Source organism: Pelophylax lessonae, assembly GCF_965119305.1.
Source record: "Pelophylax lessonae genome assembly, chromosome: 13".
Classification (NCBI taxonomy): Eukaryota; Metazoa; Chordata; class Amphibia; order Anura; family Ranidae; genus Pelophylax; species Pelophylax lessonae.
The window spans coordinates 173,130,989-173,148,219 of record NC_138780.1 but is presented as its reverse complement, the minus strand read 5'-3'; the positions used below and the strand labels follow the sequence as shown (position 1 = coordinate 173,148,219).

General features: G+C 49.4%; 1 protein-coding gene across 1 annotated transcript in view; it reads right to left on the bottom strand.

The window, feature by feature from the left end:
- The window catches only part of LOC309569227 (lysophosphatidylserine lipase ABHD12-like), a gene marked incomplete at its 5' end in the record, with an annotated part of 34,640 nt that extends 29,052 nt beyond the window's left edge, over positions 1-5,588 (bottom strand). The window contains one exon of the mRNA XM_082274980.1: positions 5,540-5,588. Within this exon, the coding sequence (XP_082131106.1) occupies positions 5,540-5,588 (49 nt within the window). The remainder of the gene's footprint in view (positions 1-5,539) is intronic.
- Between the last annotated feature and the right edge of the window lie 11,643 nt (positions 5,589-17,231).

Here is a 17,231-nt window from a genome sequence, read left to right as displayed (position 1 = left end):
GAGAGAGAGAGAGAGAGAGAAAAGGAGAGAGAGAGAGAGAGAGAGAGAGAGAGAGAGAAGGAGAGAGAGAGAAAGAGAGAAAAGGAGAGAGAGAGAGAGAGAAAAGGAGAGAGAGAGAGAGAGAAAAGGAGAGAGAGAGAGGGAGAGAGAGAGAAAAGGAGAGAGAGAGAGAAAAGGAGAGAGAGAGAGAAAAGGAGAGAGAGAGAGAAAAGGAGAGAGAGAGAAAGAGAGAGAGAGAGAGAGAGAGAGAGAAAAGGAGAGAGAGAGAGAGAGAGAGAGAGAGAAAAGGAGAGAGAGAAAGAGAGAGAGAGAGAAAAGGAGAGAGAGAAAAGGAGAGAGAGAAAAGGAGAGAGAGAGAAAAGGAGAGAGAGAGAGAGAGAGAGAGAGAGAGAGAGAGAGAGAGAGAGAGAGAGAGATTCTGCTTACCAGAAGGATTGCAGATAAATCCTATATAGTTCTCTGCCTACCAGAGAGCAGGATCTGCTAGTGAGGTCTGCTTATGGTGAAGCTCAATTTGTCTGAAGTGTTTTACACTGGACCAATAGGGAGGCCTTTTGGACAGTGTGAGGAAACCTGACAAATGAGTGCACAGGCCTTTAGTACAGCCCTGGTGATTGGAAGAGGAAAGTGCCTTGGTGCATGCTGGGATACTGTTTAAATGCCAAGGGCACATGTGCTTGGGGTCTTTCAGCTTGAGAGTGGGGTCCTGGGGGGGAGACCCGGGCAACCAGCCTGCATGGCCGCCGAAGACCCGATCAAAGCCGCATTCGGTTCTGATTGGGTCTCCATGCAAAAACCCGGAAGTGAAGTGATCCAGGGTACTGGCGCCAGATTAAAAAAAATGACAGCATTCAAAACAGCTAAACTTGGTGTTTTGAATGTTTTTAACTGCAGAGGAGGGGTTTGGGGTCTTTTAGACCCCCAGATCCCTCCACAAGAGTACCTGTCAAAGAAAAAAAAAAAAAAATATATATATATATATATATATATATATATATATATATATATATATATATATATATATATTTTTTTTTTTAATGTACAAAAATATAGGCCCATATCGGCCAATACCGATACGCAATGACCAAAATATCGGTATCGGCAATAAAAAAACTTTATCGGTTAATCACTACTGGAAAGGATCTGATTCTGCATACAGTGAGTATAGATCTGTGTCATGGGGCCTGTCTTGTGAGGGCCATCCCTTCAGCTAGAAGAGTCAGTGGACGGGTGTCAGTCAAGGAGATGCTAGCGAGTGTCCTGAAGATAATGTAGTTGCATCAAGTCTGCTGGTGGAGAGAGCAAGAAGACTCAATCCCTTCCATACAAGTGGCAGTATGGTTAAAGCAGTGTGAGTGCTTCCACACATAACCTGGTGAGGCCAAGTGAGAGTTGTCCTTATCAACTGTAAATAGTTTAAGTTGGAGTATCCCACTATTCCCTTCTCCCATCCAAGTTCTACAATAAATATAAAGCTGTGGACTGTTATTGAGTAACAAGCCATTGGGAGTAAGGATAGCTGTGTGAACTATCCCTAACTATCCCTACTGCAGGTAATCAGAGGAAGCCCAAGAAGTCATCATACAGCAAACCCTAATGGGACCGTGCTACACACACACTATATTGGCAAAATTATTGGAACGCCTGCCTTCCGTCTTAGTCTGTAGGGTTCAATATTTAGTTGGCCCACCCTCTGCAGCTATAACAGCTTCAACTCTTCTGGGAAGGCTGTCCACAAGGTTTAGGAGTGTGTCTATGGGAATGTTTGACCATTCTTCCAGAAGAGCATTTGTGAGGTCAGGCCTGGCTCATAGTTTCTGCTCCAATTCATTCCAAGGGTGTTCTATAGGTTGGAGGTCAGGACTCTGTGCAGGCCAGTCAAGTTCCTCCACCCCAAACTCACTCATCCATGTCTTTATGGACCTTGCTTTGTGCACTGGTGTGCAGTCATGTTGGAACAGGAAGGGGCCATCCCCAAACTCTTCCCACAAAGTTGGGAGCATGAAATTGTCCAAAATATCTTGGAATGCTGGCATCTTAAGAGCTCCCTTCACTGGAACTAAGGGGCCAAGCCCAACCCCTGGGAGACAAGCCCACACCATAACCCCCCCTCCACCAAATGATTTGGAGTTGTGGCCCAATACTTTGTCAATATAGTGTAAATCCAATGATCTCTTCTCTATGGGAGGGTTCCATCTATTTTGGGTTGCCACCGTTGAGAAGAACAGTCGATTGGACTGGTTAAAAACCCCCTCGGGATCGATATTCACTGAACACTGAAGTCCAAACGGCAAATCTTTGCAACTTTCTTTGTTATTGAGGGATGGAGGTGCGTCACGGGGTGCATCAAGGCATATTTTATTATTGGTTCCAGTAATTTCCACAACATCACACCGATCACCCTGTGCACCATAAGTTTATCCCTGCTGCCCAGGCTAACCCCCCCCCCCCCCCCCCCACTCCTGCAGTGCTGCTGGCTTCCCTCTACTCCAAGCACACAATACGATCCTTCAAGATTGAGAACAGGGAGAGCTGCGCTGATTACCCTCCTTGCTTATAACTGATTCACCCTGCTACCTGGGCCCGCATGCTGGCTTGGGCCCTATACAGGTGGACCAGTGGTACCCCCTTATATTCCCAGCCCTGCACCCAAGCAGCAGCCTCATTTCATCCTCCTGTACTGCCACTAAAACATAGAAGATCTAATAGAACTGCTGGGCTAATCTGGACAGTTTTTCCTTCAGACACTTTATATCATGAGATTGGTCACATGGTGGCCGGCTGTATCTGTAGGCAGTTTCGTTATGTTCTGCTGAGTATACATGTAGTCATGTAGGGACAGAAATCAGTGTGCACGTACACTCAAGGGTTAGTTGTGATGTCCTAAAGTGCCAAAAATAGTGAAGGTGCATTTTTTCGTAAGCTGAGGTATGTTAGCTGACCATTCGGAATGAATAAGCTACCTTGACCCAATGTGCACCTTAAGGCCCCTTTCACACTGGCTTTTGCATCAGGTCCGCCTGTCGGTTGTTCAGGAGGACCTGATCGGACGCTCCATGCGCCTCTATAGAGCAGCGGATGTCAGTAGTGACACCCACTACTATCCGATCCGATCCTGTCCGTGAAATCCAGATGAATGGTAACCCTATTTTCCATCTGTCTGGAGGATAGGATGGGATGATAATGGACAGGCGGTCAGTTTTCATCCAATCTCCCATAGAGGAGAGCGGGGATCTGACAGTTCCGTCTCTGAACAGTGAGCAGAGACGGACCTGTCATCCGCCTGCTCAGCGGGGATCAGCGAATCGATCCACCGCTGAGCAAAAAGGAGTCCGCCGTGCGGAAAGCCCATGTGAAAGGACCCTAACGGGTGTCTCCTATGGAAGACTGGGTTTCCCATCACCTTCAGTCTAGGAGACAATGGTCACCAGGAGACAATGGTCACCAGGACAAATCAAGAGGGTGAAGTCCTAGAATGTCGAATTGGTGTCAATGGTAAACAGACACCAGAGGGTGCAGTTGGGTCTTTATTTATACAACAGGTTTGGTAAAATCCCAGCCTAGCCATTAGCCCAAAGCTGGCATTTTGATAGAGCAGTGAAACTTTAGGTTACACTTTTTGTCAAAGTAATTGAAGAAATAGGGTTGATTTACTAAAACTGGGGAGTACAAAATCTGGTGCAGCTGTGCATGGTAGCCAATCAGCTTCTAACTTCAGCTTGTTTAATTAACCACTTAAGCCCCGGAAGATTTTACCCCCTTCCTGACCAGGGCCTATTTTGCGATTCGGCACTGCGTGACTTTAAGGGACAATTGCGCGGTCGTGCGACGCTGTACCTAAACGAATTTGACGTCCTTTTTTTCCCACAAACAGAGCTTTCTTTTGGTGGTATTTGATCACCTGTGCGATTTTTTGATCATGCGCTATAAACATAAAAATAGCGTAGATTTTTCAAAAATAACAATATTTTTCAAATTTTTTTATATGAAATTCCCCCAAAAAATGTAAAAATCAAAATCATTTAACATTTTAGGCCACTTTGTTTTATGCTACATATTTTTGGTAAAAGAAAATCGCAAAAAGCGTATTTTGATTGGTTTGCGCAAAAGTTATTGCGTTTACTTACTAAGGGAAAGTTTTTTGTCATTTTTGTTGTTTTTTTTTAACGCGTAATGGCGACAATCTGCGATATTTTTTTGCGGGACTGCGACATTGCGGCGGACAGATTGGGCCCTTGACTGACATTTTTGACACTTTTGGGGTTACCAATGACATTACTACAGTAATCAGAGCTATACATATGCAATGTTACTGTAAAAATGACACTGGCAGTGAAGGGGTTAACTTTTTTTTGAGAGGGAGGGGTTAAGTGTGTCCCTAGGGGCTTGTTTCTAACTGTGATTGGCTGTGGCTTGATGTGTAAGAACAGAGATCAACGGTCCTACATAGCAGAACCGTATGATCTCCATTCTTACACAGGGGAGAATGACAGGCGGCTTGGTTTACATTAGCCGCCTGCCTTTCTCCCGGTGTAACGGACGATCGCGAGTGACCGGCGGACATCGGGTCCGCCTGGCACACGCGCGGGGGGGGTCCGTGATCGAGCGGGAGCGTGCATCCGGCGGCGCGCGCTCGCTCCCCAGAGCCTCGCAGGCTAGTGACGTACCCCTACGTCACTTTGCCTGTGAGGGGCTGACCGCCGCAGTATATGTACTTGCGGCGGTCGTCAAGTGGTTAAGCATTGACAAAAAAAAAAACCTGGAAGCTGATTGGTTACCACAGCTGCACCATATTTCGCACTCTCCAGTTTTAATAAATCTCCCCCACAGAATGGCCGCTGCCATCAATCACAAGGAGATAGGATATACCATAATTTACCCTCATCGAACACGCAATTGAGTCAACGGTATTGCAAGTTTTTTCCTGATTTGATGGAATCTCTCAATTTATTGCCACATTTTGACCTTACAATTGACGAAAGTCTGGTCCATCATGGGGGGTAGAGTGCTTTATTTTTGGCTTTACTTGCTATTTCTCTTTGCATTTCCTGGTGGCTCGAAAGTAGTTGAAGTTGACTGAAAATTGTGACATGTATGGCAGCATTAAACCCAAACCAAAAATGTATTGTATTGCAGCTTACCAATCACTAGATGTGGTGGCTGCATTAGTTTTTTTTTTTTTCAGCTTTTCCCTCCTCTGGTCATTAACACACCTCCTCTATAAGGGCTCCATTCACCCCTATGCAGTTTGCTTTTAAAGCGTTTCTGCAGTGTTTTTTTTTTTTCTACCAGGATTTTGCCTTGATTTGCGTTTTTTATGCTTTTTGCCCCCCCGAATACTAGCAAAATGCCCAAAACTTGATAAAGATTGTCCTGATTGCGCTCACAAATAGAAACATTTTACAATCAGATTTTTCTTCCGGTTCTGTATAGTGGTCACCGGTGTTCCCAGCGCTGATACACAGAACAAAGTTCACATCTATGAGATCACACAACGATTCGCTTTATGAACTCTGCAGGACTCAGTACACGCACTCACCGTCTCTTATCCCTCCATGTCCGAGCTTGCTTGTGCGGGGCTCCCCCATAGTCTTCCTGTGCTCCTCTCCCAGAAGTCTCTGCTCTGGGACCCCCTTTATTTGTCACCGCTGTCCTTTTCATGTTGTCTCTGGCTGGCTGGATCCTCTGGCAGTGCTGCAATGATCACACATTCTCCACTAGGTCAAAGGATAACCCATATCTTCACTTCCTCTCTGGTTATGGCTTTCACATGCAGAAGCAGATCACATTAGTCTTCAGGGTCCTAATGAACACACCCATTCTAAAAACTGACAGCTGAGTTGTCACTTATTCTGACTATGAAGGGAGAATCGATGGGATCCCATAAACCAGACTTAATGTTACCAGATTACAGGGCTTTTGTTCTTGGAGAATAGGTGCAGGAACTCCCCCCTTCTTAGTCACCCCTTGTCTACACCAACTACCCACCTCTGAGCACTGTCCCTTGGTTCCACCCCCTACCCATCTCCCACGCACAACAAAATACTTCACCCAGCAACAAAAGATCCAGCCCAGCAACATTAGACCCCCTCTCATAGGTGTGTGCAGCCTATTGCATTAGGGTGTGCACCCCAAAGCTCAAACACACATGTATACTGTATATACTGATAGTGTCAGCAGAGCAGTGGGCAGTGTCAGTAGGGCAGTGGCAGTGCCAGTTTATATTGTTTTTTTACATTTTGTGAAACATCAGGGGCCTAAACAGAGTGAATCTGTGCCAGACAGGGTGATTAGGGTGTGCCCAGGCACACCTGGCACACCCTGTGCGCACGCCTATGCCTCCAGTAGCAACAATAGCTCTCCCAGCAACCAGTATCAATAGATCAGACAACAATAGACCTCTACTTCAACAGGAGATCCCTACCAACAACATAAGACCCCCCCCCCCCCAGCAACAAAAGATCACCCAGCAACAACAATAGACCCTCACACAACAGAGTTGCCAACATTTAAAGAAAATTTCCAGGGACACTTTGCAGCACAGCTATCAATTACCACACCCACTTCCCTGAAGCTCCACCCACTCTGCATAATTAATCTCCCTACTTATCAGATTATAGGGTCTACTCAATATAGAGAGAATTACAGGAAATTAAAAAGGGAATTTCAAACTTAAGGCCAAAGTAGCAGAGTTGGAATAATTCTCCCATTCAGCTGCACTACTTCTGCGCAACATTTATGGGCAGCCCGATTCCAGGGACAATATAAATTACCTGGGACAGACTCCTATTTGCAGGGACTGTCCCAGGAAAAAAGGGACAGTTGGCAAGTATGACACAATACCAGATCCCTACCGGTGATAATAGATCCCCAAGCAGCCAGCATCAAGAGACCCTCAAACACACCCCTTGCTACTATTACATACATTCAGTGCTGGAGGTGCCGGAACTGCGTTCCACCGCATTCCTGCTGAAAAAAACCCCTGCCATATTATAACTAGAACATGGATACAACAGTGCTGTATCCAGGGCTGGCCCAAGACAGTGTGCTGCCTGGGTCCAAGAATAAGATGCTGTCCCCCCCCCCCCTCGAAAAAAAAATGATGCCCCCCCTCATAGTTGCCAACATTTGAAAAGATTTCCAGGGACACTTTGCAGCACAGCTGTCAATTACCACACCCACTTCCCTGAAGCTCCACCCACTCCACATAAGTATTCTCCGCCTACTTATCATCAGATTATAGGGTCTACTCAATAAAGAGAGAATTACAGGAAATTGAAAAGGGAATTGAAAACTTGAGGCCAAAGTAGCAGAGTTGGAATAATTCTCCCATTCAGCTGCACTACTTCTGCCTAAAGTTTAAAATCCTCATCACAATTCCCTGCAATTCTAAAGTGTCAAATGTGCTCAGGTGTGACCGTACAAAAAATGGAATATGTAAATATAAATATAAATATAAATAAAGAGCAAAGTGTAAATAAGTACATTGCCGGGACAATGTAAATTACCCGGGACAGATTCCTATTTGCTGGGACTGTCCCGGCAAAAACAGGACAGTTGGCAAGTATGGCCCCCACATCCATTGTTTTATATCATGATAATTAAAGCTAAAATTAAATTTATCAGGAAGTCAGATTTATATGAAACAGCACCTTGTCTATATGCAAAATGTTTAAAGCGGTAGTAAAGCCCGCTTTGTATTTTTTACCTACAGGTAAGCCTATAATAAAGTGTACCTGTAGGTAAAATGAATATCTCCTAAACCTGCACCATTTAGGAGATATTCACCCTGCATGCAGCCACTGATGACACTGGTGCATGCACTTGGGAGGTCTGAGGGCTCCCACACGCATGCACGGGAGTGACGCCTATGCGTTTTCGGCCACTCACAGCGCCTGAGCCCACTAACCCGGAAGAAACACCGGGGAACATGTCAGCCCTCTCAACGGTGTGCAAATGCCACTGGAGGGCTTCGTTCTGAGCAGTGGCGGCTGGTGGTCAAAATGTTTGGGGGGCGCAAACAGAAAAATGTAATAGGCATTGCTTTGCGGCAAAAAACGCTGTAAAAAATTGCGTGACTTTGAGGTTGCAAAAGTGTGAAAGGGGCCTTCAGTAAACAAGGTATAGTGTGCCCCCTTTCAATGCAGAGAGACCAGCGTGCCCCCTTTCAATGCAGAGTGAACAGCGTGCCCCCTTTCAATGCGGAGAGACCAGCGTGCCCCCTTTCAATGCACAGTGACCAGCATTCCCCCTTTCAATGAAGTGACCAGCATGCCCCCTTTCAGTGCAGTGACCAGCGTACATGCCCCCTTCAATGCAGTGACCAGCGTACATGCCCCCTTTCAATGCAGTGACCAGCGTACATGCCCCCTTCAATGCAGTGACCAACGTAGATGCCCCCTTCAATGCAGTGACCAGTGTACATGCCCCCAATGCAGTGACCAGCATACATGCCCCCAATGCAGAGATCAGCATGCGTGCCCCCTTCAATGCAGTGACCAGAATACATGCCCCCAATGCAGAGATCAGTGTGCGTGCCCCAAATGCAGTGACCAGCATACATGCCCCCAATGCAGAGATCAGCGTGCATGCCCCATTCAATGCAGTGACCAGCATACATGCCCCCAATGCAGAGATCAGCATGCGTGCCCCCAATGCAGTGACCAGCATACATGCCCCCAATGTAGAGATCAGCGTGCGTGCCCCCAATGCAGTGACCAGCATACATGCCCCCAATGCAGAGATCAGCGTGCGTGTCCCCTTCAATGCAGTGACCAGCGTACATTCCCCCAATGCAAAAATCAGCGTGCATGCCCCCTTACTTACCTGGAGCAGCAGCGGCGGCGGGCGGCTTCTCATCAGTGTCCCAGCGTCTCCTCCAGTCCTCCTGCTCCCACCTCCTCCTCGGCCAATGGCATGGGGTTTGCCTTGCGGCCAATCAGGAAGGGCGTATCAGACGCGCTTCCTGATTGGCCAGGAGGAGGATCGGTGTGGCAATAGCAAATTTTCAATCGCTATTGTCACACAATGGGTGGGCTCGGGGCGCACTGCTCTGCGCCCTGGCTCCACCCTTTGCATCACCCTATTAGAGCCTCTGGCCTCTGGCTCTAATCAGGTGATTTAAAAAAAAAAAAAAAACATTAAGCTCCATGCGTCTGGCGCCCCTGCATGCAAATTAGAGGGCTGGATGCATGGATTGGGGGGGGCGGCGCCCCTGCGCCCTCAATAGACCGGCCGCCACTGGTTTTGAGGTAAGTATTTCATAATGTGCTAGTATACGATGCATATTAGCACATTATGCCATTTTCATGCTTCTTTATTTTAGGGTATACAACCGCTTTAAGGGGCTGTATTGTGGGGGGGAATTAAGGGGCTGCTTTGTGGGGTATAGGGACAAAAAACAATAAAAAAAAACATAATAACTTTATTAAAGGAGTTCCAGACAAAAAAATAACTTGGTCTCAAACAATTGACCACCCCCCTCGTTTTCTGGCTTTTTCTGGTACCTTTTTTGAATTTTTTATTCATGGACTTAATTCATGTCCTGGCGAGGTATGTCACTTCCGTGTTTGCATCCGATCCCCCTCCTTCCCCCCCCACTGCCCTCTGGGACCATTCAGAAAACGCTGCGCGACTCCCACATGCGCAGCAGGATTGCAAGTAAGTTTCCCTTACTTGCAATGCCAGCGCCTGCTCCTGAAGCCGATGGACGGATCAGCTTGGGGTGACGACATCGCGGGCTCCCAGGACCGGTAAGTGTTCTTATTTTAAAAGTCAGCAGCTACAGTATTTTTAGCTGCTAACTTTTTTTCCCCAGGCTGAAATTTCGCTTTTAATATAAAATTTAGAAAATATTATACAGTATCTCTCAAAAGTGAGTACACCCCTCACATTTTTCCAAATATTTTATTATATCTTTTTATGTGACAACACGGAAGAAATGACACTTTGGGGGAGATTTATTAGGACTGGAGAACTCAGAATGTAGTGCAGCTGTGCATGGTAGCCAATCAGCTTCTAACTTCAGCTTTTTCAATTAAGCTTTGGCAATAAAACCTGTAAACTGATTGGTTTCTATGCAGAGCTGCACCAGGTTTTACACGCTGCAGTTTTAGTAAATCTCCCCCCTAGCTACAATGTAAAGTAGTGAGTGTACAGCTTGTATAACAGTGTAAATTTACTGTACCCTCAAAATAACTCAACACAGTCATTATTCATGGCTAAACCGCTGGCAACAAAAGTGAGTACACCCCTAAGTGAAAATGTCCAAACTGGGCCCAAAGTGCCAATATTTTGTGTGGCCACCATTATTTTCCAGCACTGCCTTAACCCTCTTGGGCATGGAGATCACCAGAGCTTCACAGGTTGCCACTGGAGTCCTCTTCCACTCCTCCATGACGACATCACAGAGCTGTTGGTTGTTAGAGACCTTGCGCTCCTCCACCTCCTGTTTGAGGATGCCCCACTGATGGTCATTAGGGTTTAGGTCAGGAGACATGCTTGGCCAGTCCATCACCTTTACCCTCAGCTTCTTTAGCAAGGCAGTGGTCATCTTGGAGGTGTGTTTGGGGTCGTTATCATGTGGGAATACTGCACTGCTGCCCAGTCTCTGAAGGGAGGGGATCATGCTCTGTTCCAGTATGTCACAATACATGTGGGCATCCATGGTTCCCTCAATGAACTGTAGCTCCCCAGTGCCAGCAGCACTCATGCGGCCCCAGACCATGACGCTCCCACCATGCTTGACTGTAGGCAAGACACACTTGTCTTTGTACTCCTCACCTGGTTGCTGCCACACACGCTTGACACCATCCAAATCCGTTTATCTTGGTCTCATCAGACCACAGGACATGGTTCCAGTAATCCATGTCCTTAGTCTGTTTGTCTTCAGCAAACTTTTTGCGGGCTTTCTTGTGTATCATCTTTAGAAGAGGCTTCCTTCCGGGACGACAGCCATGGTGACTAATTTGATGCAGTGTGTGGCGTATGGTCTGAGCACAAACAGGCTTACCCCCCTCCACCCCTTCAACCTCTGCAGCAATGCTGGCAGCACTCATACGCAGGGCCGGTGCTAGACTATTTTACGCCCTAGGCAAGACCAGCTACTTGCGCCCCAAAAAAATAAAATAAAAAGGGAAGGGGTTAAAAACTCCTCTATGTCATACCCAGTGACCCTCTATGTTATGCTGTCATACCCAGTGACCCCCATATTCCTCCATGTCACACCTGGGGACCCTAATGTCCCTCTATGCCACACCAGGGGCACCCGATGTTCCTCCATGTCATACCCAGAGACCCTGATGTTTTTCCATGTCACACCTGGGGACCCTGATGTTCCTCCATGTCACTGAAAATACAAAGCAAAGAAAAGGGCGCACCAGCCTAGCGCATTATCCTCAGCGAGTTTATTAAATGAAAAATTAAAATCAGCTACTCACAAACAATCGTGAAATTCAGGCACATCAATTCCATAAATCTGCCTCATGCCAGAGGATCAACGTCTTTGCTGGAAGCAGAGGGCTGACGCGTTTCGAGGCCGTGCCTCTTCCTCAGAGCCTGGAGGCCATGGTCAAGTCCGTAGTTTAAATATGGTATGGAAGACCAGGCCTCCACCTTTGGAGGCCATGGTCAAGTCCGTAGTTTAAATATGGTATGGAAGACCAGGCCTCCACCTTTGGTGGAGGCCTGGTCTTCCATACCATATTTAAACTACGGACTTGACCATGGCCTCCAGGCTCTGAGGAAGAGGCACGGCCTCGAAACGCGTCAGACCTCTGCTTCCAGCAAAGACGTTGATCCTCTGGCATGAGGCAGATTTATGGAATTGATGTGCCTGAATTTCACGATGTCACGGAACCATGAACCAGACGTACAACAACAGATAAGTGAAAATAAGAAGGCTTTATTTAAAATCAAGCTGTAAAGCAAAAGTCCAAACGGATGGCAAAACCGAAGCAGAGTCTTTGCGAAGCCAGAGGTCAGGAGCCAGGAGGGTAGTCAGACGAAGCCGGAATCAGGAACCAGCAGGGTAGTCAGACGAAGCCAGGATCAGGAACCAGCAGGGTAGTCAGACGAAGCCAGGATCAGGAACCAGCAGGGTAATCAGACGAAGCCAGGATCAGGAACCAGAAGCAGCAGCAGTCTTAGAAGCATGTGAACACAGGAGGACCAAGCAAGGAACTGAAGCCACAGACCTCCTATATATATGAGCTAGGCATCCAGCTCCTCCCAGAGGGAAGGAGGAGCCGCAGAGTGGGAGGCTACAAGAAACCCAGAAACCAAGATGGCCGCCAGCACATGTCAAACGAAGGAGAACAGCAAGGAGGTAAGACCATGACAGTACCTCCCCCTCAAGGGCCCCTCCTCCGCGGAGTAAAGAATGGTTTCTGAGGGAAGCGTGCGTGGAAGGCACAGAGCAAGGCAGGAGCATGGACATCTGCGGAGGGAACCCAGGAACGCTCCTCAGGACCATAACCACGCCAATGAACCAAAAACTGCACCCGACCGCGGACCAGGCGTGAGTCCAGGATATTGCTCACCTCATACTCCTCACGATTGCCCACTTGGACCGGACGAGGCCGAGGAACCGAGGAAGTGAAACGATTACACACCAGTGGCTTCAACAGGGAGACATGAAACACGTTGGAGATCCGCATGCCAGGAGGAAGCGCAAGGGCATAGGCTACCGGGTTTACCCTGCGAAGCACTCGGAAGGGACCAACAAAGCGATGCGCCAGCTTGGGAGTGGGCACTCGAAGGTTGAGGTCGCGGGTGGACAACCATACACGGTCTCCGGCCTGGTAGGAAGGAGCAGGCGCTCGTCTGTGATCAGCCTGGAGTTTCTGGCGCTGCGCAGAGACCTCAAGGGACTTCTGGATCTGTACCCAAGAAGCACGTAGGACGGAAAGGTGATCCTCCACAGCCGGAATATCCTGGGGAGAGAATACCTCCGGTAACACGGCAGGTTGGAACCCATAATTGGCCATGAAGGGAGACGTCCCAGAGGAAGAGTTCACCGCCGTGTTCCTGGCAAACTCAGCCCAAGGCAGGAGGTCAACCCAATTGTCTTGGTGATCGGAGACATAGCAACGAAGGAATTGCTCCAAGGCCTGATTGGATCGTTCTGCGGCCCCATTGGACTGAGGGTGGTAGGCCGAGGAGAAGGAGAGATGAATCCCTAACTGGGAGCAAAAGGCGCGCCAGAACCTGGACACAAACTGACTCCCCCGATCCGACACAATCTCCTTGGGCAAACCGTGCAACCGGAAAACCTCCCTGGCAAAAATCGTGGCCAACTCCTGTGCAGAGGGTAACTTCTTGAGAGGAACACAGTGGCACATTTTGGAAAACCGATCCACAATCATGAGAATGACCGTATGGCCTCGGGATGCAGGGAGGTCCACAATGAAATCCATCCCCAGGTGTGACCATGGGCGCTCCCCGGTGGCTATGGGTTGCAGAAGGCCCAACGGAAGGTGCAGAGGGGACTTACTCTGGGCACAAACGGAGCATGCCGCTACATATGCGGCGATGTCGGAACGTAGGGAAGGCCACCAGAACAGACGTGAAACAGCCCAGGACAGCTGATTCTTTCCAGGATGCCCCGCGGTCTTGGAGTTATGGTAGGTTCGCAACAACCGGGTGCGCAACTCCTCAGGCACAAAACATCTGCCGTAGGGTCTCCCAGAGGGAGCACCAGATTGAGCCGCCAAAATCTGCACACCCAGGGGAGAGGTCAGGCTGGTGCGAATGGCGGCCAGGATCTGATTCGGAGGTATGACCGAAGTCGGAATCGACTCCTCCCTGGACAGGTCGGAGTACTGCCGTGATAAGGCATCCGCCCTGATGTTCTTGGAACCGGGTAGGTAGGAGACCACGTAATTAAAACGTGACAAGAACAGAGCCCATCTGGCCTGACGTGGTGTCAATCTCTTGGCCTCAGAAAGGTAGGTCAGATTCTTGTGGTCCGTCAGGATGAGGACCGGAACCACCGAACCCTCGAGCAAGTGCCTCCATTCTTTAAGGGCCTGCACGATGGCCAATAACTCCCTGTCACCAATCTGATAGTTGCACTCCGCGGAAGACAGTCTCCGGGAGTAAAACCCACAAGGAAGCAGAGGACCCTCTGGTGTTCTACGCTGAGACAGAAGGGCGCCTACTCCCGTCTCAGACGCGTCCACCTCGAGGACAAAGGGCAACCCAGGGTTGGGATGCGACAGAATCGGAGCCGACACAAAGGCGGACTTTAGAGCCTCAAAAGCTCGGATGGCCTCGAGCGGCCAGACCTGGGAATTACTGCCCTTCCTGGTCAGATCCGTGAGAGGCTTGGCTAGCATGGAAAAGTCCCTGATGAACTTCCGATAATAATTGGCGAAGCCCAAAAAGCGCTGCAGGGAGCGAAGACCACTGGGCTGGGGCCACTGTAAGACAGCCGAAACCTTCTCAGGATCCATGGAGAACCCCTCAGCGGAAATGATGTAACCTAAGAAGGTTACCTGGGATCGGTGAAATTCGCATTTCTCAAGCTTACCGAACAGCTTGTTCTCTCGTAACCGTTGCAACACTCGTCTGACATCCAGAATGTGGGTCTCCATGGATTCAGAATATACCAAGATGTCATCCAAATAGACCACCACACACTGCTGCAACAGGTCACGGAAAACATCGTTGATGAATTCCTGAAAGACTGCGGGCGCATTGCACAACCCAAAGGGCATAACCAAGGATTCATATTGACCGGTCCTGGTGTTAAACGCGGTCTTCCACTCATCGCCCGCCTTGATCCTTACGAGGTTATATGCCGCCCTCAGGTCGAGTTTGGTAAAGACCGTGGCCCCTTTAAGGCAATCGAACAGCTCAGAAATCAAGGGTATCGGGTAAGCGTTCTTGATCGTGATGCGATTGAGACCCCTGTAATCGATGCAAGGCCTCAACTCACCGCCCTTCTTTTTCACAAAGAAAAATCCAGCCCCTGCCGGGGACGAGGATTTGCGAATGTGTCCGCGTGAAAGCGCCTCCTTCACGTACTCCTCCATGGCCTCATTCTCCGCTACCGACAGTGGATAGACCTTGCCACGAGGAGGAACGGCACCAGGTTGTAACTCGATGGCACAATCGTATGGGCGGTGCGGAGGGAGGGCCACCGCACGCACCTTATCGAATACATCCCGGTACTCCTCGTATTCAGGAGGCAACAGAGAGTCCGAGGAAGTACACAGCAACTTGACAGGCCCATGGATGCAACTAGCCCCACACTGCGGTGACCACGAGAGGATCTCGGCCGATCTCCAATCGAAAGTCGGATTATGCTTCTGGAGCCAGGGGTACCCCAAGACCACCGAGTAGTGTGGAGACGAAATAACCTGGAAGCAGACCGACTCTCTGTGAACGGCACCAATGGCTATCCCCACTGGAAGGGTCTCATGAGTCACGTGTGGCGGCAGAAGGGGTCTGCCGTCTATCGCCTCAAGAGCCAGTGGGGAACCTCGGGCCTGCAGAGGAATGGAATTGGCGGCAGGGAACACACTATCAATGAACAAACCACCAGCACCAGAGTCCACCAACGCCTGGGTCGTCACTGAGCCCCCGACCCAGGAGAGGACAACAGTGATCAGTGGTTTGTCAACACGGGAAACCGGGGACAAGGAGACTCCACCCAAGATCTGCCCCCGACAGGATCTCAGGTGCGAGCGTTTCCCGGACGGTTCGGACATGCCAACCGAAAATGCCCACCGAGACCACAGTACATGCATCGGCCCTCGCGTCTCCGGAGTACCCTCTCCCCCTCGGACAGGCGAGCAAAGCCCAGCTGCATGGGTTCATCCCCAGCCAAGTCATCCCCAGGAGGCGTGGGAGGAGAGGGAGGCACGGGTGGGACAGGAAAGGTAGGCGCCAATCTGTTAGGAAGCCTCCGCAGACTCTCCTTAAAGGAAGGTCTCTCCCTGAGTCTGGTGTCAATCAAAATCAGGAAAGAAATAAGAGACTCAAGCTCCACTGGTAGGTCCTTAGCTGCAACCTCATCCTTCAAGGCATCCGAGAGACCATGAGAGAAAGCAGCGACCAGAGCCTCATTATTCCAGCCCACCTCTGCTGCCAGGGTACGAAAGTCAATAGCGTATTCAGCTACGGATCGTGAACCCTGTCTGATGGACATAAGGAGCTTCGCAGCAGAGGCAGCACGAGCCGGCACATCGAATACCCTCCGAAGAGAAGCAACAAAACCGGAAAACTCGGCAACCACCGGATTGTTGTTCTCCCATAAAGGGCTGGCCCAGGCCAAGGCCTTGTCCGAGAGCAGCGAAATTAAGAAGCCCACCTTTGATCTCTCAGTAGGAAAGGCATGTGGCAGCAACTCGAAATAAATGCCCACCTGGTTGAGGAAACCTCGGCACTGAGTTGGCTCTCCCCCAAAGCGCTGTGGAAGGGGGGCAGAACCGGACATACCCCGAAACACCGCAGGCGCAACAACAGGTGTCGGGGTAGACTCTGGCGCAACAACCGGAGAGGCAGTAGGAGCGGGCCCAGGAGCGACAACCGACCCATCGGCAACGGGAGCGAAATGAGCCGTGCGTTCAAGCAGGATTTGCAACGCCACGGCGAACTGACCCAACAGGTGATCCTGCTGATCAAGTCTGGCAACCAGCGTGGGTAGCGAGGATGGCCCTGTACCGTCAGAATTCATGGCTTGGTCCTAATGTCACGGAACCATGAACCAGACGTACAACAACAGATAAGTGAAAATAAGAAGGCTTTATTGAAAATCAAGCTGTAAAGCAAAAGTCCAAACGGATGGCAAAACCAAAGCAGAGTCTTTGCGAAGCCAGAGGTCAGGAGCCAGGAGGGTAGTCAGACGAAGCCGGAATCAGGAACCAGCAGGGTAGTCAGACGAAGCCAGGATCAGGAACCAGCAGGGTAATCAGACGAAGCCAGGATCAGGAACCAGAAGCAGCAGCAGTCTTAGAAGCATGTGAACACAGGAGGACCAAGCAAGGAACTGAAGCCACAGACCTCCTATATATATGAGCTAGGCATCCAGCTCCTCCCAGAGGGAAGGAGGAGCCGCAGAGTGGGAGGCTACAAGAAACCCAGAAACCAAGATGGCCGCCAGCACATGTCAAACGAAGGAGAACAGCAAGGAGGTAAGACCATGACACACGATTGTTTGTGAGTAGCTGATTTTAATTTTTCATTTAATAAACTCGCTGAGGATAATGCGCTAGGCTTGTGCGCCC